This window comes from Peromyscus californicus, unplaced genomic scaffold (assembly GCF_007827085.1).
Source record: "Peromyscus californicus insignis strain IS unplaced genomic scaffold, ASM782708v3 Scaffold_6__1_contigs__length_162567912, whole genome shotgun sequence".
NCBI lineage: Eukaryota > Metazoa > Chordata > Mammalia > Rodentia > Cricetidae > Peromyscus > Peromyscus californicus.
Genome location: NW_026294584.1, coordinates 141,491,938 through 141,515,030, shown reverse-complemented (window position 1 = coordinate 141,515,030; position 23,093 = coordinate 141,491,938). Strand labels below are relative to the sequence as shown.

Sequence of the window (23,093 nt, the reverse complement as noted above, 5' to 3'; positions counted from 1 at the left end):
GGTCTTCACCTGTTGCCCCAAGTGACATCATAAAATTGTCTGTGGGGGAAATGATGTAGGCTATGTATCACCAAGATTCTTAGGATGTGCAGTGTGAAGAGATGTTTTTAAAAGAAGGGTTACAAAAAAGTAACAGGGAGGCTGGAGAGTGGCTCAGTGGTTATGAGCTCTTGCTGTTTTTCTAGAGGACCGGAGTTCAGTTCCCAGCACCCACATCAGGTGGCTATCAACCCTGCAACTTCAGCTCCAGGGGATCCTAATGCCCTCTTCTGGCCTCTGAATACATGAGGCACATATTTCAACACAGATACACAAATAAAAGTAAATATTAAATGTTTTACACACACACACACAACAACAGCAACATCACTTTGCTGAAGTTTCCCACTAGACCAATTTTTGTCAGACATGGAGGTTGACGCCTCTAGTCCAGTTACTCCAGAGGCTGAGGGAGGAGAATTTCTGGAGCCCAGTCTGGGTAACACAGTGAGACTCTGAGGACATTTGTTTTACTTCCTTTGCTATCTTTCATGACCTTTCATGTTTCCTTATTGGTGAAATTATTAAGGCCACTCCATGTAGTCAAAAGGAGATTTATTTAATGGCGTAACTTACAAATTAAGGGATAGGTAGGTCGCGGGGTCTGGGGAAAGTGTATCGCAGTCCAGTGGTGTTCTCTGGAGCTCTGCTTGGGCCACCTCCACCATCCAGGGTCCCTGAACGGAGAGCACGCTCCCTGATCCAATCCAGATCTCAGGTCCCCAGGCGCCTCTCTTGGCCCCGCCTTGTAGGCGTGACAGTTGCTGAAGTCTCAATGGGGGTTGGAACTTCCAGATCAAAGCTGGAATGGCTACCCACTACATTTCCTCTTTATCAGAAGATAAAATTTCACTGAGAAATTATCTATCTTAAGCAAAAGTATTTGCATGCATATGCATTTTTGTGTGTGCATGTGAAGGTGTGTATGTGTGTGTGTGCACATGCATGCATGTGGAGACCTGCCAGAGGAAGACTTCAGGGTGTCTTTCTCTATCAGTCTCCACCTTATTCTTTAAGGCATGGTCTCTGGTTGAACCTAGAGCTGACTCAGCAAAAGCAGCTGACCAAAGTCAGGACCAACAGAAACTCCATTTTCCCAAATTCTGGCAGTTAAACGTGTGAAGCTGGTTCTCTGCTATCAAAAGGAACCATGTCCCTTATCCCTGGCAAAGGGACAAATGGCTACCTGTGGTGCCTATGAGCATACAAAAGCACATGCTGATCTCCAGGCTTCCTCAGTATCTATCCCAAGTACCTGTTACACATTTCAGAGTCCATGCTGGCATCCTGACTCTTCTCACTTCCTCTCCTACCCTAAACTTCCTCAGCTGAGGAGCTTCCCTACGCCCCCCCACTCATTTTCCTTATAACAACACTATTCCTGCCGTGCTCCCTCTTTTGCCCTCTCTGTCTTCATCTCTCACCTTCCCTCAGTCTGCCCCCCTCCTCCTGCCCTGCTCCTGCTTCTCTCCTGGCCAGGTCCAATCTGCTGGCCATGATCAGTCTACTACTTTTTCTGCTCTGGATTCTTCCAGATGCCTCTGGCTGTTTTCTTTCAGACCTACAATAAAAACCTTCCCCTTAACCATATCATAGAATGGTCATGTCAGTTTATAGAACCAGCAAATCCCAGGAATCCTGTCTCCACTTCCTCAGCACTGGGATGGCAGGCATGCGCACCATGCCTGGCTTTTCACAGGGCTCTAGGAGTGTGAACCCAGGTCTCCCTGCTTGAATGACAAACGCCTTCCCCACTGAATCATCTCACCAGGTCCCCCAAATAGTTCTTAAGCATTTATTTTTATTGTTATTTTGTGTGTGTGGGGGGGGGGGGGTGTATGAACACAAAAGTACTGACACCCATGGATACCAGAGGCACTGGACTGCCCATGGAGCTGGAGTTACAGATGGTTGTGAGCTGCCCAAAGTAGGTGCTGTGAACCAAATTCAGGTCTTCTGGAAGAGTAGTCGGTGCTCTTAACCACGGAACCATCTCTCCAGGCTCCCCGAAGCAATTTTAATAGTAATAAAGAGCAGACTGGGCATGGTGGCATATCCTGTAATTTGATGCCCGGGAGTTAGCTAACTTTCCTGGGCTGTGTACACAGCCTGAGGTCACAGAGACCATGTAGTAAGACATTATCTCCAAAGAAAGTAAAAACAAACAAACAAACAAAGAGAAGCTGAACAAGCAAGATCCCCTTTCTCCAAGGAGAGAAGGAAGTCTAGAGAGAAGCCTGCTGCCAGGGACAGTGGATGATTACTTCTTAGGTGGCTCTTGGATGAACCCTCCAAACATTCGAGGTGACTCCACACCCTAGCTATGCCAGGAAAAGTACCTACGAAGATGGTACACTTACTATCAACCAAAGGTCAACTGAATGTTTATCACAATGAGGCTTACCATCAGTTGAACATTTAGACAGGAAAGGACACAATTTTAGGGTCGCAAACCAGGCCATGGCCACAGATGGCCTTTGTTCCATTTAGCAAGGCTGACTGTGGACAGCTGGGAGTGCAAGTGAGAGGAAGTATCTGGCACACCCCCAGAACTGACCCACTGTACCAGGACCCTTAAGGGAAGGGCGATGCAGCCACCAGGCCTTGATATGTTCCAATTTCTAACAGCAGAGGACATGACTTCATCCCCAGGTTATCTGATCAGCTATTGCTCACAACAACCTAAACGAAAACTAAGAGGACCTGGAATGAGGTCCACGGGAGATATAGGCAGCAAAATCCTGGAGAGTCTACGAAGATTGAGAGGAAAATTCCAGTTGGAACTGAGACCCAGAAATCAGAGGCGTACACACAGCACACACCAGCAGCCAAGACCTGATATAGAAAACTTTAATCAACAATTGTGGAAACAATACACTCAGACATTAAATATCGGAATTCTCCATCATCACCACCACTACCACCAGTCTAGAAATAAAATGATCCATTAATCTCAACTGTTCCTGGTGGGAGATAAAAGATTTAGGAAAATGTTTTCCATAAACACATTTCTTTTTACCCCAAGTGTAGACTCCACACAGAGATAAGACAAGTTTGTACTCAACGGAATTTATTCAGCCAGCTTTGTAGCACAGCTCATCACTATGCAATGGCTTCCCTTACTCTCCCCTCCCACTGGATTCGATGAGCAGGGGAAACGATGCTCCACTATACACTTGCCAGACAAAACAAGTAAAAGTTTAACATGAGTGAATTCTATGTCATTATAGTTTAAAACACGTATCAAAATCACATCTTTCTTGTAAAAGGGGCTGGCAGTCCACCAACAATGCAGTGCTTCCTTAGGGCGGCCCTGTGATGTGGCCTGCCTCTCTCATGCAACCCACCGAAGGAGACTGATTGTACAGACCGCCTGCCTTCTCAGTCACCTTGACACGGACACACAAGTCTAAAAGGAAACAACCCCAACTACAAGAGTCATTCCATTCAAGTACTGAGAGAAGTGTGCATGGAAAGCTGGGGGAGACAGCCTGGAGAGAAGCGGGCCTTCAATACTTCACATGAACACAGCTAGAAGAGACTGTTAGATCCTGAATGCCTAATGCCTCGAACACTGGTTTGGTGAGCAGGTAGGCAGCCTAGCCTATTTGCCTCCAGGCTCTTCTGCAGTGACCACTGTTGGTTTTAAAATGTGTCCTTTCTGTCCTTTCTTTCTTTTTTTTTCTTTTTTTTTTTTTTTTTTTGGTTTTTCGAGACAGGGTTTCTCTGTGTAGCTTTGCGCCTCTCCTGGCACTCACTTGGTAGCCCAGGCTGGCCTCGAACTCACAGAGATCCACCTGGCTCTGCCTCCCGAGTGCTGGGATTAAAGGCGTGCGCCACCACCGCCCAGCCCTTTCTGTCCTTTCTTAAACCAGTGGTGGACCTACACTGGGCCAAGAAGTCATTACTGCCACAGTGCTCCCAAGTATTGTGCATCCAGTTTCCTGTGTGCTGTTTATGTACTACCCACCGTACAATTACACGTGTTCAGGGCTACAAGGAAAATCTGGTGATATACGAAGCTGAAAGAATCACCATCCCTAATCCTGTTCCACACATGTATTTTTTCTAGATGCTTTCCAATTCAAATGATAAAGAGAACAATACAGGCAGGGGTACCAGAAGCTAAATTGTGCTCACTTTATCTCAGCTAAAGCTGAATGGGGATAGTAGAGACAAGATGCAGTATTAAGAGTTAGGAAAAGGTTCTGGGTGAATGGCCTGGGGAGTGATCTTTCCCATGGGGAATCATGGAAAAATCAATGCTGGGTAGACAATCAGACAGGCAGCTCCTTGTCTAACACTTAAACACCTGGACAACACCATGTTAGGGTGTGGTCTAACCTCTGCTAGAACACCAATGGGCAGGAGGAAGCTGGTACTGTCCACTTCATCTGCAGGACAGCACAGCAGGGAAGCAGAGAGGCAAAGCCATGAGCACAACTCTGTTCTACAGATGCTCAGGAGTTGGGATCTGTCAGTCGCTACTCTAAAGAAACCAGACTTCTTCCCAGCATCCCATGCTCTTCACATATAATCATTCAAAACGGAGATACCCAGCTACTAAGACATGTGGATTTTAGGGATCACAATGGAACAGCTATATGTGTGTGGGGGGGGGGGGGTGGACACAGATAAAGCCTCTTAGAAATGATCACTGCAGGGCCTGGAAAACAAAGAGAAAATAAACATCTTGGGGCAGGGACACAGAGCAATGGGGACTGAACTGTGAGCTGGTGACCACTGGCAGCCATGGTCAGCTCAGCTGTGGGAGGTAGGTGAGAATGCTGTGAACTGTTCTGGGGCTGCAGCCTGCCTTCCTACAGCAGTGGGAAGCAGGCTCTGTCTTGGTCTCTCTTCTGCTAGCTCACATGCCAGCATGGCAGACAATGCCTTTGTGTCTTTCCTCTGGGAGCACCAGGGCCTGTTTCAGGGTTTTAATGCCCCCTTTAGAAGACCAACAAAGGGACACGCTCATTGACAGACAATAATGCCAAAACTCAATTTATAAAGGGCTAGTTCTCCTACTGGGGAACGCAAACTAAAATCACTTGACCTGATACAAACATGTGACCTTTAAAGACCACCTGGCCTCGGTCGGTAATGAGACCTAACCCGTTCGGTTTTAAGTGGCTCTCATTGATGTATGTTAAATGGCAACAGTATTGGTCTTTAACAAAACTGTAACTGACAGAAACAGAACAACATATAACCAACCTGACAGCCAGTACTTCTTTATATATCGAGCCGCATTCTTTCCTGCATCTGTTTCAAAAGTATCCAATATTTATATTTAGCGGCTAGAAGACAGGGGGCCAAATCCTCCTGCAACGAGAGAGCAAAGCTTTGACCACTGAGCCTGGGAAGCGGGGTCAGTGAAAGTCTATCAAGTACTCGGGGTAGATCTGGTTGGCATCAAACACCACAAAGATCTTTGGGTTCCAGGTGTCATCCACACAGCTGTCATATAAATTCACATAGCTCCCGTCTTTGGAAGGAGGTCTCATGTATTTGGAGTCTCCGTTTATGTAATCCCCAATTAGCACTCGAGCAAGAAACATGGATTTATAGGTTCTGAACAGATGTCGCTGCTGCACGCTGACCCCGTGGATCTGGAACGTGTTACCATGCTTGATGTCATCTTTGCAGAAACGACTGGAGTATGCAGCGTCTCTAGCAAAATAGGTTCCTTCAACAGAAAGGGCCAAGGTTACTTTGGAGAAAAGATGAAAGGCGGGGACAACATTCTGAATGACAGGAGAACAGACATGAGCCATACCACAGGGACAGATATGGGACCTCCTCCTCTGCACACCTAAAGAACAGGACACAATTCCCACCCTCACCCCATGGAGGCAGCTGTAGGTGTCCCATGCCTCACTAGTGCCCTCTTGTGCCCTGGACAAACTAGGTGCCACACTTGTGTTTCCAAAAGAGAGCTTGCAAGGCAATCCAGGAAACAAAACACAAAAGCATTCTGGGATGAGAAGTGTGGAGGTCTGGATTTCACTGGAGGCCATCCTCCCCAGCTGGGTCCTTCCTCAACCTCTTCCCCATAACCCTCACCCAGCATCCAGTCAAGCTCTGTAGAATACTGCTCTATCCAAGGAGCTCACACTCAAGAGGCTGCTGGCTATGACAAGGGCAATCCAGAAGTAACTCTAGAACCAGGAAGTATACTCAGGAACAAAATTCTGAGACTGTACAAAGCTATAGCTGTGCCTTGGCTCTTCAGTCTTCCTGGGGCCCATGGATCAAAGGCTTAGTCTTCTGGGAGCTTGGTGCTAATGAGAGGTGTGGGGACTTTAGAGAGGGCATGCCCTTAAAGGGGGATTATGAACCAAAGACCTTCTTCCTAACACTTGCCATGGTCCAGCTGCCAGGAGGGATGGACAGTTCACTTTATATGACATACTCTGCCATGATGGTCTGCCTCAAAACAGGCTCCACAGTGCCAATGGAGCACAGACTAAAATTTCCGAAACTGTGAGTCAAAGTGAATCTTTCCTTTTTTGAAGCTGTCTTGGGTGTTTTGTTATAGTAAGAGGAAGCTATTGAGCACATTTATTTCTGCCTGAGCATTCCTGAACGCTGTCAGTTACTGTCATGAACGCTCAATAAAGCACTCAACGCTCTAGAAATGATTGACACAATCAATCAAGTGCCTAATTCTAAAAAATTGGACACAAATTGCAAAGTCTCATAACCAATCAATATCAATGGAACTGGTGTCCTGACTTTTCTGACCTCTGACAGCTACAGTGAGCAGCCGTATTAGTACTTATCCTTAAATTAATTCACTGCTTCAAAATTAGCACCTCCTAATCCTACATGTGGGGAGTCAGCTCTCTTGCTGGAAGTGAAGCACGAAGGAAGGACTGGGAGAATAAATGCCCACCCCTATCCTCCTCAGCTCTCTCCCTATCTGCTAGAGTCATGCCACAGGGTGGAGAACGGAGACTTGCATGGCACTAGAAATAAGGTGGAATTTTACCCATTTTTCCCTTTAGTGTATGTTGATATTCTTACCTATCATTTTCTAACAAAAAAAAAAAACCAACCAAACAAACAAAACACCAAAACCACTAGTTGCTATACCAGAGTGTACTTAATGTGCTTCTATCACTCTGTGCATTTGCTATGGAGCAGTTTGGTGTGTGTAGGCTCATCCATGGAAAGGGCTGACTCAGACACTACAGGTACCGCAAGGCTTCTCTAACAAGGCTCCTCATCAGGATAACCAGAACCCAGGCAGCTACTGACTATGGCAGATGTGCAAGTCTCACTTCCAACCTGTCTTAAACTAGAGTCCGCTAACTTTTAGCTTCATTGCTGCCAACTCTGAATCATAAAGCAACCGATTTTCCCTAGAGAGAGGGAACGTTCCCCTATGACTGAACCTGGACCTGAGATTCGGATTATTACCTTTTCCAAAGACAGCACCATGTACACCATTGATTCTCCAATCAAAGTTGTGAATGCAAATTGCTTCCACAAATTCACTGCTGGTGCCATGAAACAGCATTTGCTCATTGATCTGAGGGACACCTCTCTTTTTCTTGAGCTGAGCCTTTTTCCTAAAATCATAAAACATTCAGATACAAAAACAGAAAAATATACCAGTGAGTGGTATTTCTTAATTTAAAATGTTAAAGGGCAAAGTTCAATAGAAACGGTGAGATAACAATATAAATAAATCATACAAGATAAATGAGTAGACAGAGCAATTCTAGCAAAGAAATAGTTTCAAATGGTCTGGGTTACATAAAAATCATGTAATCAAATATGACAGCTATCAGTGAGGTGTGGTACTTAGTGCTTGTAATCCCAAGGTACAAGAGACAGAGACAGAAGGATCAGAAGTTAAAGGCTATCCTAGGCTAAAAAAACATTTTGAAGTTAGCTTAGGTTGCATGAAACTATTAAAAAAAAAAAACAAAAAACGAACAAACCAAAAAGTATAGCTAACATTGAGACTGAAGGTTAAAAATTACATCCCAAAAGACCGGGCATATAGCTGAGGGGTACAGTGCTTGTCTGGCATGTGGGAAAGCCTGGGTTCCATCCCAGCACTGTGGAACAAAGAGGAAAAGAGGAGAAAGGGGAGGTCAGCTGATCATCTAAAGCAGCTAAGCATTAGAAATGGTTACAAATGAGACTAGAAACAAATAGTACAAAGTTCTTAGATATTTAGACAAAGAATTCTGTCTTTGAGCTGGGACCACATTTTATTCTTTTATACCCAAAGTCTGTGTAAGCTGACTGAATTTTGAAGTTTAAGGAGCATCAAGCTCCAGTTTAACATTCTCCCTAGTGAATAAATCTTCAGTGCATCAGAGCTGGAGGACAGATCATATTAATAACAGAAAGACAAAACCAAAAGGCCTAAAAAGCTTTTGTAGAAAAATGGGTCCTTATCTATTTGTATATGAAAATAAAAAGCAGGAGCCAGGTACAGTTAATCCCAGCACTCGGGAGGCAGACGCACGAAGATCTCTGTGAGTTCAAGGCCAGTCTGGCCTACAGAGTGAGTTCCAGTCTAGCCATGGGTACAGGGTGAGAGACCCTGTCTCACAAAGACACAAGTTCAATGTAATAAATTAGATCCAGGTGCACTGTAAATATAAAAAATAATAAGCCTAAATACAATGTTGTAAAAATCAATGTATTTCTCAAAATGATACTGTGTGTTATATACACATACATACCCATGAAGTAACAACACAAAACTATAGGCCAGAAAATACCTCCTTTTGAGAAGAAACAAGAATAGCATGGGATAAGAAACAAGAATAGCATGGGATGGAATAAACGCTTTGCCTCTATCAGAGAGATGTGAGATAAAGACAATGAGCCAAGTACTGGAATGTCAAATCTGATGATGGGAATATGGGGTTTGGAAGCTATTTGCTGCATTTGGGGTTTTGAAATGCTTCACCAAAAAGATATTTAAAATAGGTCACCCCCGTACATCTCTGCTAGCTCACCTGAGCTATGCCTGAGACTTCCTTAAAACATAATACATGGAAATACAAAAGCACACTCAGGACCAGTAAGTGGCACTTAGGATTTTAAAGAGCAAGGTTCAACAGGAAGGCTGAGGCACAGAAGTCTTCTGTAATATGAACCATGAATGGACAGCAAAGCAGCTTTCTGGAAAAGCCAAGAGTTGCTTAAATCCATTCTAACAGGGAGGACTTGTGGCTGGGTCGTTCTGTGACCAACACTAACAGATATGAAGTGCACTCATCCCAACGATGAACTAGAATCCACTTCCATGTCTACTGACTGGCCTATGATATTCCTTTAAACATACAACAGTTCTTCTCTTTTATAAAATAACTCCATAGATAACCACTCCCCAAAAAGCTATGAGCAATTCCCTCAGCTTTGTTCTCTGGGAAATACACATTATCCCCCCAGCTATTCCTCACACTTCCAGCCCTTTCTCCACAGCAAAACACCTTCACTTAACCAGAATTTGCTGGATACCTCTTAACTTACAAACCTTGGGAGGGAACAGAACCCCAGCCCAGCTATCATTAGACACTGGTGACCGAAGACACTGCACTGGGCTAACAGTGTCATTGAATGTCTTCCATACTAAGTGCAGTCAAATAAAATTCTCAGAGTTTTTCAAATCAGACCTCTCTCAGCTAATCATATTGGAACAACTGACAGATAAACCTGATACTTTAGACTTACTTCAGTTTAAAAAGTAAAAATTAATTAACAAAGTAAAATACCCATATTATAAATTGACAAATTTTATCGTAACAGGTGACTAAAACACATGTACTCAAATGATGACAGAAATGAAAATGCATATTCCTCAGAGGTCATTTAGTAATATTTATCAAATTTCAGGGCATGGGCTTTGATTCAGAGCAACTGTCTTTCCAGACCACTGCTCATATAGGAAGGGCATGCATCAAGCAACTCTTTCACTCACACAATAACAGCACATTTTCCACTAAGAAATTCTACCTAGTTTCTTTTTCTAGGACTGTGTGTATGAACTGTCTCATTTTTTTTTTTAACAATGCACATATACTTCCCTTAACAGCTAATGGAAAAGAATGCTTTAAAAAAGTAAACTATCTGTTTTGGTCCATTTCCAACTTCCCAAAGTCTTTTGGACTCAAAGTTCCCTCAGAATTCAAGCTGCCCTTTCTGGTTTTGAATCTTTCCTGAGTGTGACAAGCAACCTACACTTTCACTTAAGTGCCTGATAGCGTTGCTGGGCTGAAGAAGCAAGCAAGCTTGACATCCAAGTCTTCCCAAAAGACTTCTCACCACCCGTTACTCATCGTCTTTGTACCATCACCCGGAACACTGCTTCCGTCATAAGAAACTTTCTCAACCACTTTAGAGAGGCTGAGTTAAATTATCCAAAAGGCTTTCCTTGTTAAGTTTGGTATTCATTAATCCATATTGTGATGGTTGTTTTGTGAAAGCAAACACCTGATTAATAAATACATTTACCTCTAAGGTCAAGTTTTATGAGCTGTAATGACTAGATTCCATTCTAAAAAATGAAGATATTTGGGGCTAGAGATGGGCTCAGAGGCTAAAAGCACTTACTGCTCTTGCAGAGGACTCAGGTTCTGGTCCTAGCACCTCACCAAATGATTCATAATCACTTATAACTCCAGGTTCAAGTGCTCTGGTGCCCTCTGGCTTCTGAGGGCTTCTTACAACTGTGGCACGCATCAATTCATGCAGACACACACACATAGATGTCTTTAAAAGATGCTCACTTGTCATTACATCCCAGACACAGGTTAAAGTGAATCATGGTGTGAAATGTGCATTTCACAGGTATTATAAACCACAAAATAAAGGATCTTGTGTGAAATATTCCTTTACACTGTGTGAATATATATCAACATAATTGGCTTAATAAAGAAGCTGACTAGCCAACAGCTGGACAGGATAAAGTTAGGGCAAGAGACAAACAGAATGCTGGGAAGAAGGGTGGAGTCAGAAGAGTTGCCAAGAGACACAGAGGGAGCAAGACATGCCAGAGGACAGGTAAAGCCAGAACATGGCAATATACAGACTAATAGAAACAGGTTAATTTAAGTTGTAAGACCTTGTTAGTAATAAGCCTGAGCTATTGGCCAAGCAGTTATAATTTCTATTAAGTCTCTCATGGTTATTTGGGAGCAACTGCTGGGACACAGAAAAACTCCATCTACAGTCTGGCACTGGGCATCCGCAGGCCATGAAACACTGCATGGCTACTGGAATGGAGGGAGCACATACACCAGCCAGAGGCAAAGTAGACAGGGTTTGCAACCCTACTAACAAAGCCAGGAAATGTGGGCTCACAAACCATGCCTTTGGTCTTCCAGAAACTTGACTCCTGAGTTAAACTTGCAAGGAAACACCTAAAACTACAGTAAATGCTTCCTAACCCTACCCACTGGATCAGACCTACACAAAGTACTTTGGCACACAGCTCTCAATATTGTTGTCTCAATATTCGCATCCTCTAAGGATCGAGGTTCCAAAAAGCCCAGGCTCTAGCCCATACACTGTCGCAGAGCAGCAGTGTCTCTATGCTCTGGACTGAGGACATTCATCTGGGTTTAGACCAGTGGCCCTTCATTCCAGATGAACATCAGAAACATTGTAGAATCAGGGGTTCCGAGTCAGTGGATCTGGATTGGGTGATGGATCCCTCTACCTGTTAAAGAGCCCCAGAGAGGGCTCTGATACACAGCCAGGTCAGGCATCTCTGCTTGATCAAAACCCACATACTTATCAAGACAGGGGCTCTCACTGCTCTAATACTCTGGCTATTCCAGCCATATTTGCCTTGCTGCTCTTCCACTGTACCTCTCAAGTAAATCACATGCAACTCCTCTTGGACTCCTCCAGACACCCACATGCTCTACCTTCACCTTCAGCTTAACCCTCAGTGTGGGAAATCCTGTGGTTCCCAGCTCTTCTGCCCCACTTCCCACAGTGGGCACTCAAGTCTCTCCTTTTTCTATGCCTTTGATCTACATCTCCACAGGGCTTCACTCTATGTAAGTGACTTCACTTATTTCACCATGGAAACTGGAAGGATTAGAGTCTGTAGGATAGCCAGACTCTCACCTCCATGTAAGTCTAACTGGACACGTGTCTACCTCTTCTCTGCTGGCACATGGTCATTGAATCTCATTCCATCATGCTTCTTTCAGAGTTTAATCAATCAAATGCCCTCCCCTCTTGTCCTGTCCTCTCACCTCTCCGTTTCTGTAAGTTTCTTCCAATTATAATGTTAACCATTAAAGAAATAATAATAATAAACCCTAACAAAACAAAAATACTCTTCTCTTTACCCACTTCCTTATTTCCTCTCCACCTTCCAATGCCAAACTTCCTGAAGGAGTTGTCAAACATTACTTAGCCACATGATACAACATCAAATATTACTTTCCCTTTCATTATGGTTTGTTGCAAACCCCAAGAACATGCCTAATATTCATCATCCCTGGCACTTCCTCAGGATGCGACCCTGCAGATTATCCCTCTGATTCCATTAGCTTCTGCAACTCCACGTTCTACTGGTTTCCTTTCCTCTGCTCACACTCTCCAGAGTCTGGTCCTCTTTTCTTAATGTATACACACATACTCTGGTCATCTTATCATTCCTGGTTGCTAGCATCCCATATCTTCTAGCCTTCATCACTAGTCTAGATCAATTTCCTGATGCAACCATAGAGTATCGATACTCTATGGTTGCTACTCCCTCCCATGGTCTCTACAAAGACCAAGTCTTCTGTCTACTTGTATTCCTTTAGTCAAGTAAGACAAACCAGGATCTGGGAGTGGCACTGCCTGTCTTCCTCACTCATCCAGTGTACACTGAGAATCATACACCAAGTCCTACGGTCTTACATCGTCAATACCTCCAAACCACTGCCTTTGCTCCAACACAGCAGATACCACTTTGGTTGAAAGGCTGTCTGTCCAAAGTGTCTCAGTTTAACTACAGAAACCACTTCCTAAACTGCTCTCCCTGCTTCAGGCTGTGATTGCTTAACATCAGGGCTTCTCAACCTTAGCAGAATGCTGTTTGGGGGTAGAGAGGTTGTTGTTGTGGAGGCTGACCTGCATACTGTCAGAAAGTTAGCATTCCTGACCTCTGTCCACCAGCTGCCAATAGCCCCTATACTCCACCACAGGACAATCGAAAATATCTCATTACCAAATGTTCCTGGTAGGAAGAATCACTACCAGCTGAGAGCCACTACCCTACAGCTTTTCCTACAGTATTGCCTGGTGAATTATCATTCTAAACTCTCTCTCTCTCCCACCTGAAGTTTTACAGACTTTACACTGTTTCAGAAAAAACAAACAACAATAAAGCATGACCAGTTTGGCTTATAAAGTGCTGCATGGAAGGCCCTGCTAATTTTAATTTATGGTCTGGACAATTGACTCGGAGCAATGGAGGGAAGTTGCACAGTCACCCAGCCGCACTATCAGCTCCTACGTACTCGCTTCTTGGCTAGGTTTCTAATGCTGCTCACCCCAGTGTTCTTCTATGTGGAGGTCTCTGAATTTTCTGTGTTCCAATTTTTACATACATTTTGGCCCATGATGACCCCATGTCTAAGATGCCCTCCTTCTCCCTGGCCCATGCCTGGTGCAAATAACATCAGCTTTAGGAAGCTCTCCTTAGTACCCCTGTTCACTACACACACCCTCCTTTAGGGCAAGGGTCAATCAATGCCCTCACTTTGCGTTCCCATGCATCTTTGTGCTCACCCATACATCTCGGGTCAGCAGTGGCCTGGTTCTTTGACCTACAGACCTATACATCATCAAATCCCAAGTACCTAGAATACTGCCTATCACAAAGTGGGGGCTAAGACTACTTGCTGGGAAGAGGAAGGAGAGAAGTAAGAAAGGAATGTATAATATGTAGTGAGGTGGACTCACTCAGGGCCTGCCTATCCAGAAGATGAGTTACAGCTTACATGTCAATGAGACCAGTGAGGCTATTTGAGTTCTGCAGGGAGATTTCAGAGTGACAGGCTGCCTAGACCACAAGCCTCAGTATTTTGCACTGTCATGGTAGGTGTCTGTGGGTTGACATTACAGAAGATCACAAAGGGCAAAAACCAAGGAAAATTTCTAGTAAATTCTTAGTATAAAATGCTATAGGACTCAGCACTACATTTTTTATGCTTTTACTGAGAGCTCTGAAGTATGAAGGTGAGTATGAACTCCAGCTCAGAGACTGAAATTAAGAATAATAGCACCGGGGTTGGAGAGATGGCTCCGCAGTTAAGAGCACTTGCTGCTCTCACAGAGGATCTGGTTCAGGTCCCAGAACCCACATGGCAGCTCACAACCACCTATAGTCCCAGAGGACCTGACCCCTCTTCTGACACCCATGGGCACTAGATGTGCATGTGGTGCACATACACACATGCAGGCAAAAACTCACACATAAAATGAAATATCTAATTATTTAAAGAATAAATAAGTTTCACCAACTCACTTTAGAAAAACTAACTGAATCACTGAAAGAATAAAATCATAGGGAGCAGAGGCTTCTATTTTCCCCTAAACAAACTGAATAAAACCTTCTAAATTCAGGTAAATTCAGTGACTGTCAGAAATGTAAGGTTTTTGGTCGAACACTCAAGACTATAAAAAGCACAGGCTGAAAGCCCCACTGTTACTATAATTTCTTACAACTGAGGCCCAGAGACTTGGAGCCACAGAAGAATTCCATATACCATTACTGTGATGGTGAGCTTCGATTGAGGACTTTACATAATGTAGAGTACCTGGGGATGCAGTCTCATTTAGGAGCAGTTTAGATTAGGCTGATCTGTGGGCATGCCTTTGAGGGATTTTCTTGACTAAGTTAATTGGAATGGGTCACTGTGGATGACAGGACAATCTGGGTAAGAGTGGAGAAAGCAAGCTGAGCACTAGTACGCATTCATTAATTTAAGACTTGACTGTGGATGTTTATTTATTATGTATATATACAGTGTTCAATCTGCATGTACCCCTGACCACCATAAGAGGGCACCAGATCTCACTACAGATGGTTGGGAGCCACCATGTGGTTGCTGGGAACTGAACTCAGGACCTCTGGAAGAGGAGCCAGTGCTCTTAACCTCTGAGCCATCTCTCCAGCCTGCTTCAATATTCTTAACCTTCATCACCACCTTGACTTCCCTGAAATGATGGACTGTAACCTGGAATTGTGAGCCAAATAAACTCTTTCTCCCTTAAGTTGTTTTGGTCAGGATATTTTACCATAGCAACAGGAAACAAAACTGTAACAATTACCAAAGGAAAATCAGCCTAATTCTCAAGTACATGCAAATGAAATGGTGGACAGAAATACGTTCCAATAACAAAGCAACTGATTATGTGTGGTTAATCTTGGTCTGTTTTTGGCAAATGTTTATTTGTTTGATTGGTTTTTTGAAAGTCTCACCATATAGTAGTGCAAGCAGCTTCCAACTTGCTCTGTAGCCCTTGAACTCACAGTCCTGCTTTAGCTTTCTGTGTGCTGGGCTAGCGGGGGTGTGCCTCCTCATCTGCCTGGGTAGCAAACCCTGACAGATGTTGGACAGGATCACAAGTACACAGGGCTTATTATGGTAGAATTCTACTTCTGTGTTGATTTGAAATTCTTCTGAGTAAATCCTTAAAAGCTTATAATAAAAATGTCAGAAATCAAATCTCATCTACAAATGTTTATTTAAAATACTTCAGAGAACCACTTATTCAAATATTATTTATTACAAAAGTACAACATAACAGGTTAATTTGGATAACAAATTTAAGTTTTAGGTAATAAGCTTTATATTTAGGTTAAAGGCACACTGAGAAATCTAACAGTCATTACTAATGTAGATTTAGTAATGAATTTTTAAATCCACAGCATAAACTGAGTGAAGCAAGAAATTTGAAGGTAAATTGTAAAGTATTCTTTCAAACAAAACAAGCAAAAAGCTGCAGGAAGGATAGTATTAACTGTTTGTTTGTTTTTTAAGTCAGTATTTCCAGAGATTTCTAACTCAACCTAAAGTGCTGAGGCAAGTAGCCTCAGCAAAGCTAAAGAGCTCCATTTCGACCTCTAGGATGCAGTTTCAGACCTAGCGAAGACGGAGCTTCTCCCACTGTGCTGGCTGAATGTATTCCAGGAGACCCTGTGTGCTAAGGATGGAGAGAGGGCCGAGAGGCCAGCAAGGGCCACAGAGATGGCTCAGGTGTTAGGAGCGCTTAGTCTCTTGCAGGACTCCCATAGGCTCACAAGTGCCTCTAATTCCAGTACCAGGGGACAGAATGCCCTCTCTGACCTCTGCAAACACCACACATGCACAGGGTGCACAGACATACACACAGGCAAAACAGTCATACCCATAAAATAAAATAAATGTAAAAAAAAATTAAGGCATGGCAAGAGAACACAGCTAACCTTGTGTGGCTATCCCTACAGTTTGGAAGAGTGACACAAGGAGAAAAGAGAGACAGGAAACCCACTTACCTGCAAAAGAACTCCCATAAGTCTAAGTTTTGAATCCTTTGAATCCTTTTAATTCGGTTCCGATCCATTGTTTTCCCAAAGAGACTGGCAACTTGGTTATATTCATGGGTTTGGTTCTGCAGGGAAACCAGCTGGGAGAAGAAGTTTGCAGAGTTTAGCAGTGGTTTTCCCACCTACTGCCCCAGAATGGCCTGTCCTACAGCCCACCTGCCCTTACCTGGTAGGGAACCTCAGTATTCACATTCTCCCAGTGGGTTGGCATGGGGATGGCCTCATTTTCACAGATGTAACTTCAAACAGCAAAAGACAGAGCAGAGATTCAGAAGCAGATAATTAGTGTTGGGGATTTAGTCTTTTCTTCACAGCTGAGTTTTCTGTTTGCAATGTATTCATGACAAACTCAATTAAGTTTAACCTTTGGCTTCACTTCGAAATATTTACTGAATGTCTACTTTCCTAATTTTTAAATGCTGTTATAAATTTTGATAGGAATACACAAATCTACATAGCTTCAACGCTTCAAAAACTGCTAATTCAACTTCTTTTTGTTGAGATTTCTATAAAATGTGAATAATATTTTAGCCAAAGAAAAGGAATTTCTAAGAAAAATTAGGCTGACTTAAAAAAATATTCCAAGCGTCTGCGATATTTGTATTGAATGAAATTGGAAACTCTAGCAACCATTGCTGTCCTCTATGACCTGACTCAGCCCTCCCTTCTCCGCCTCCTATTTCCTCAGACAAGGCACCCTGACTTGCCGAGTGCAGTCAATCACTTGGCAGCAAATCTTTAAAAGCCATGTAACGTGGTCAGGCCACAGGACACCAACACAGAGATGGTGGCAATGGAGGCTCACGGGCAAATGTAAAACAGGTACACTAACCTTCCTCGGAAATGCCAAGGGAGTGGGTGAGACTGACCAACTTCAAACCTATCCTTAGCTCACTTCTGTCAAATTATGGGGGAAACCCCAATACAATACATAATTTTTTCAAGATTTTTATTTGTATGTATGTGTATCTGTGTACAAGTGTGCTTACACATGTGTAGGTGGCTTCAGAAGCCAGAAGAGGGCATCCAATGCCCTGGAGCTACTCACAGTCAGTTGTGAGCTGCCTGTGTGGGTGCTGGAAACCACTCGGAAAGGTCTTACAAGTGCCCACAAGTACCGAGTGGGAACCTTTGTTCCTGCTCCAGGCAGTGTTCTGGTCAGTTCTTACTCTTCACTCCTCCCCCACACAGTCACTGTTTCTAGACCCAGACATCCTTTAGAGCTTCCTTAGCTTCAGAAAGCCAAGTTTTACTCAACACAAATGGTAGCACAAAGCACACATTTTTGCCCCTAGGTTGTTCTGTTCATTTAATCAATTCTTATCATGATCTTTATCAATATGAATGCAATCTCCTCATTCCCAGGGCCAAGGGGAGTCCCAGCACATGGCAGACACTCAGTTAACGCTCAATTAGTAAATGCCTTCTCAGCGGCACACACACACGCAATTCCGTTCATCTGTGCATGGCCAGGGGGAGCAAGAGGTAATGTGCAGCCCAGGCGCAGGGAACGGGAGCTGGGGTACTTCCACTGTGGAGCATCTTCCCTAGACCTCTTTAGTCACTAGGGGCTTGATGTGTCATCTAGGGACTGCCCAGATGGGGTTCTGCATTGGTGCAGGAACAAAGTGGGCGGTTCCCTAGGATTTGGGGTCCAAATAACAGAAGAGCTCGGAGACAGAACTGTAATTTATTTAGCCGCTTGCTTCTGGTGATACTTAGCTTGTTTCAACTTCTGCTACTCCATTCAGAATGCTGCAAAGAACAAATCTGTCCATTTGTTATTTCATATGTCCAGTAATTTCTTATAGACTGACATCTCTGAAGTGGCATTTCAGAGTCAAAGGATGCATTTATTGATGGCTGTGATAGACACTGTCTAAATGGAGTCTTGGAACACTCTACTTACTAACCTTCTCACCAGAAATGTGGAGGGTGCCTATCTTCCAGCAACCTCTCCAGAAAGGCATTTCTTCCAGTTTTGAATTTCAGTCAGTTAACAAAGGACTCTGGCATAAGTCATACTTTCCTTCATCATGAGTGTAGGAACATTGTAGGAACATTCAAATTGTCCTAAGAGAGTCCTAGAAGAACTTCAAATACTATAGGAAATATTATTTAAATTAACTTCAAACACTGAGTTGTTTTTTGCAAGCTCTCCATTTTTTCCCACTTTGTCCAATGCATCTCTCAGCTATGGGGGCAAGGTTTAACTAACTTGTATGGACCCACGGGCTTAACAGAACACACATCTGCCAGGCTTGCGATGAGTGCCCAGTGCGGTCTGCATCAGCACCTCCTGATCCTCACCCCCTTAGCTTTCACACTTAACTCCCCTCTTCATTACTGCCTCAATTGCTGTCCTCTGCTGTTTACTCCCCCGCCCCTCCTGTCTTTGTTTTACAGTTGGTACACCCTGGGACAGAAGGAAATGTTTGACCCTAGCAAGGACTTCTCACCCCCCTCAAAGGGATACCGGCTATACCAAGACACAACTGTGAAACACTTCCTGTTACTGTGTCTCACTTCCTGTATTCTAATCCTGGCACTGAGGAATGCATACATGATGTAGCAGGTAAGAACAGACTCTCTGTGTCCCAGATGCAGGAAAGCCTTCATTATCTTTTAAATCGTGATGTTAAAATATAAGCCAAACATCTTGAGAAAGAACACTGAAAGTATTTCCTTCCTTACTAGTCCTTTCAATTCCTTTCTTTGCTCGACTTTCTCAAGAGCTCCTTGGAAGGAGCAGGAGGGCATTCCTTACAATTCACACACTATTGTTTTCTTTCCCAGATGCATCTTAAGTTCTCCAAACAGAAAGAATTCGACATTCGCTTGAGGAATCATTCTAGAAAATAGGAGATACACTCCTGAAGTGTTCCACTTGTCTTCCATTCCTATGTGCAACAATATTTATTTGCCTCTGGCACTTCACAGTTTTTTTAGTCTGTATATGGCAAGGGAACCAAAATGAAAACATGCAAGCTGGATCCAGGGAAGATGCACTGCTGCCCGTGATAGAGCATCCTCCCCAGGTCTAGTCACGTGGACTGACGTTATATCTAAGAGTTGCCCAACAGGGATCTACATCAGTGCAGGGGCAGACAAAGTGGGCAGGTCTCTGGGATTTATGGTCAAATATCTGGAAAGCTCTGTGACAGTATGTCCAGTTCAAATTCAACTTAAGCTCAATAGGCCATGTTAAGGGTTTTAAACAAAAAACACATGGCACCTTGTAATGATCATGCACACTGGTCTAAGAATTGAAAAATATATATACATATGACAGAAGAGAATGAAAGGAAACAATGGCAGAAGACAATGATTATTTTATCAGCAAATGAGAGGTTTAATATTGGAAAAATCACTGTTAGTCCATAAGATGAATGTTAATCTACCCGGTTTTCTGCCAAAGAGTAAGAAAGAGCAGGGAGAGAAAGGCCCGCTCTTTGTGCTACCCCATTTACAATACCTGAAGGCACTGATGGAGAAAGGAGCCCTTTTTATCAGGCGCTGTTTTCCAGTGACGAGATTCATCTGCTTCATTTCTGAACACAAAGACAGACATATCAGATAAGCCACAGAAACACACAGTGCTCCAAGTGTCATGCAACTTAGTAGCCACAATACATGGTGGCCATGTGGCTTTGGGATGAGCTGACAGCTGGGTAGTTATGGTCTTTCATCATCCACCTATTCATTATGTTGTAAAGGTGCAGGGCCCTGCTTCAGTGCTTGACCTGGGCCCCCACCACGATGCTCCTCTCACACCCTGCTCTATGTGCAGGGTATGTACTGCTGTGCATCACACCTCAGGTAAACTGACACTAAAACACAAGAATTCTAAAGGCAGGAGACTTAAAAGCGTAGAAAGACATTATACTAAATCTTCCACTGGATTTGTTACATGGAGAAATGCACTCCGGTTTCTCTAAGAATTTGGAAATTAGAAAGGGATAGATTTCCATATAACATTTGCACAACTCACACAATTTCACAAATGTGTGTTTCTTTACTCCTCTTTAAACTGTACACCTAAACCAAAGAAAAAGGAAAAGAAAACCTGGCCAGAGACAACACATATTTACACAAAGATGGCAGTGACAGAGGCTACTATCTAGTTAGCATCTTCTGCCTGCTCCGTGGCCTTGGCAGTGTGTACCAGGTCCCGTTTATCCTCCAGGCAGGCAGTAAATCTTAACAAACGCCACTGCATTTGTCAAATGGGGGCTCTGCCACTCCTGCATTCTCCTAGACTTGGCACACCACGGCATTACCACCACTCAGGGAAAAGCAAGATCATTTCAGGACATGGCACAAAACCTGTGGAGTCTTCTTCACAGACAGAAGCTGGACAGTGGCAAGATGGCTGGAGTTAAAGGTCCTGGAAGCAATTTATGGAAAATGCTAGCAGCTGCAACTTAGACCAGCACCATTCATTTGTTTGTTACCACATACCACTGCCATACTTTAGCATGGTCTCTTTTTTTTGGATTCAGGGTCTCATGTAGGCAAGAAGGGCCTGAACACACTGAGTAGCTGAGACTGGCCTTGAATTTGTGATCCTCCTATCTCCACATCCTGAGTGCTGGAATTCCAGGCATGCACCACCATGCCTGGTTTATGCTGTGCTGGGGTTTCATGCATACTAAGAAGGCACTCTACCAAGTGAACTACATTCTGAGCATCTACAAAAGCATTTAGGAATCTTCCAGAGTATAGTTCACTAGTGAATATTCTTAGTCAGAAGTGGCCTGCTGAATTACCTACCACCGACTTCAACAATGGCATCCCCTTTACAAAGCCTGAAGTCTGTATATATCGCACTGTGTCTGTTCTGCCTCCAAAACTGTGCTTGTATCCAGCACTAGCACAGAACACTAGCAGCATCTGCCAGACACCTTCTGCTGGAATAGAACACCAATGTCAGCATTCCTTATGAGAAGCCTGCTTGCTTAATGCTATTGTTTAAAGTCAGGATTAACTGGAAGTAAAATGAAATTGTTTTCACTCTTTTCAAATTTAACTTATTCATCTATTCTTGGAATCATTCTTGATAATCAGCAATTGCAAGAAAATCAAGTTTGGTAGGATGGTATTTCCTAGCTAAGTCTATACCGTCCTTGACAAACCCCTTACCACTTCTGGGAAAGCATTTCAGACTTACACTCCATCCTCAGCACACCACTACCACCAGTCAGAAAGATACCACTCAGCAACTGGGAAAGAACAGCTAGAAGACCAAGTGTAGAGTGACTACATGGGCAGTTATTAAGAAGCTGCCCATCCCAATCTCCTTTGCCTCAAGCCATCCACAGTGGGTGAAGGCAGCCTGAGAGTCACGAACTGAATCCAACAGTTTTCATGAGACATCTGATAACATGACCCCACATGGCGGGTGAATCCAAAGAGGCACAGGTCTAAACTGAAGCTGATTGGCACAGTAGCTGGATTCATCTATGAAGGAGCCAGCGAAACGAGGAAACATCAGGAGCAGTATTCATTGAAGAGGCAGCCATCTAAGCAAACTACCAACAGGAAGCTCATCTGGCTTCATTTTGGTCTTGAAACAACTGCCAGCTACCAGTGACTTTCTCATTTAATATCAGTTTGATGTTTAAGATAAAAAGGTTCCCAATCCGATCAATGTTCAGGGATGGGGTGCTGAGTAAAATATGCACTACAAGTTAGGCGCAGCAGTACAGGCTTGAAATCCCAGCTGCTTTGGAGGCGGAGGCAGGAGGATTGTGAGTTCAAGACCAGCCCAGCAATGCACAGAGACCTCATCTCAAAAATCAAAACACGAAAACGAGAGCTAGCTATAAAGAGCTTTACATGAACTCAAAACACACAGCCAACACCACGCATGTTAACACACATGAACACAGAAACAAGCTTTTATAAATGGCAGTGCTGCTCAAGAGTCTAACAGTGCAGTTTTACAGAGCTACTTTTGCATAGAACAGGAGGATTTACTTCATGCTTCAAGACATCTTGGCTAATCCTAAACTGCAGACTGCACTGTGCCGATAGTCTAAGAATACTCTAGAAACACACAACTAGGAGGGGAAACATACCTGCAAAGTCTATCTTGTAGCTGAATTTGGAAGTAGTAAAGGAAATGGAGCCACAAGGGTTTGTTTTGAAGCTTTTTTCGATATCTTCACTGCTAACTGAACATTGAATGTTGGTATCCGGCTTTAAGACAAACCAGAAAGTTGCATTTACCAGCTGTTCACGGTAATGGGTTGGCCATAGAAGTGGAGCTGAGGTCACAGTGACAGAGAACAGAGGAATGAAGGATGCCTACTGCCTCCTGTTCTACCTCCCACACACACAGGGAGCACAACCAAATCTGCACGTGGAAAATGATTAACGGCATCCCGGGGAAAAACAGCTACTGTTATGATGGTCTCTGCGACAGTCATCTCACATACTATCATGAGTTTCACACATTACCTAATGATTACACTAAGTGGCT

General features: G+C 43.6%; 1 protein-coding gene across 11 annotated transcripts in view; it reads right to left on the bottom strand.

The window, feature by feature from the left end:
• Positions 1 to 2,873: 2,873 nt before the first annotated feature.
• Parp11 (poly(ADP-ribose) polymerase family member 11) overlaps positions 2,874 to 23,093 on the bottom strand; it is a 40,680-nt gene continuing 20,460 nt past the window's right edge. For 9 of the 11 annotated variants that reach the window (XM_052719791.1, XM_052719789.1, XM_052719790.1 and 6 more), the window contains 6 exons: positions 22,690 to 22,810; positions 20,085 to 20,160; positions 16,776 to 16,848; positions 16,559 to 16,689; positions 7,465 to 7,616; positions 2,874 to 5,728 (listed from right to left, as the gene is read on the bottom strand). In XM_052719791.1, the coding sequence (XP_052575751.1) occupies positions 5,412 to 5,728; positions 7,465 to 7,616; positions 16,559 to 16,689; positions 16,776 to 16,848; positions 20,085 to 20,160; positions 22,690 to 22,810 (870 nt within the window). In that variant the 3' untranslated portion in view covers positions 2,874 to 5,411. The other 2 variants (XM_052719798.1, XM_052719799.1) reach the window with 2 other exon arrangements.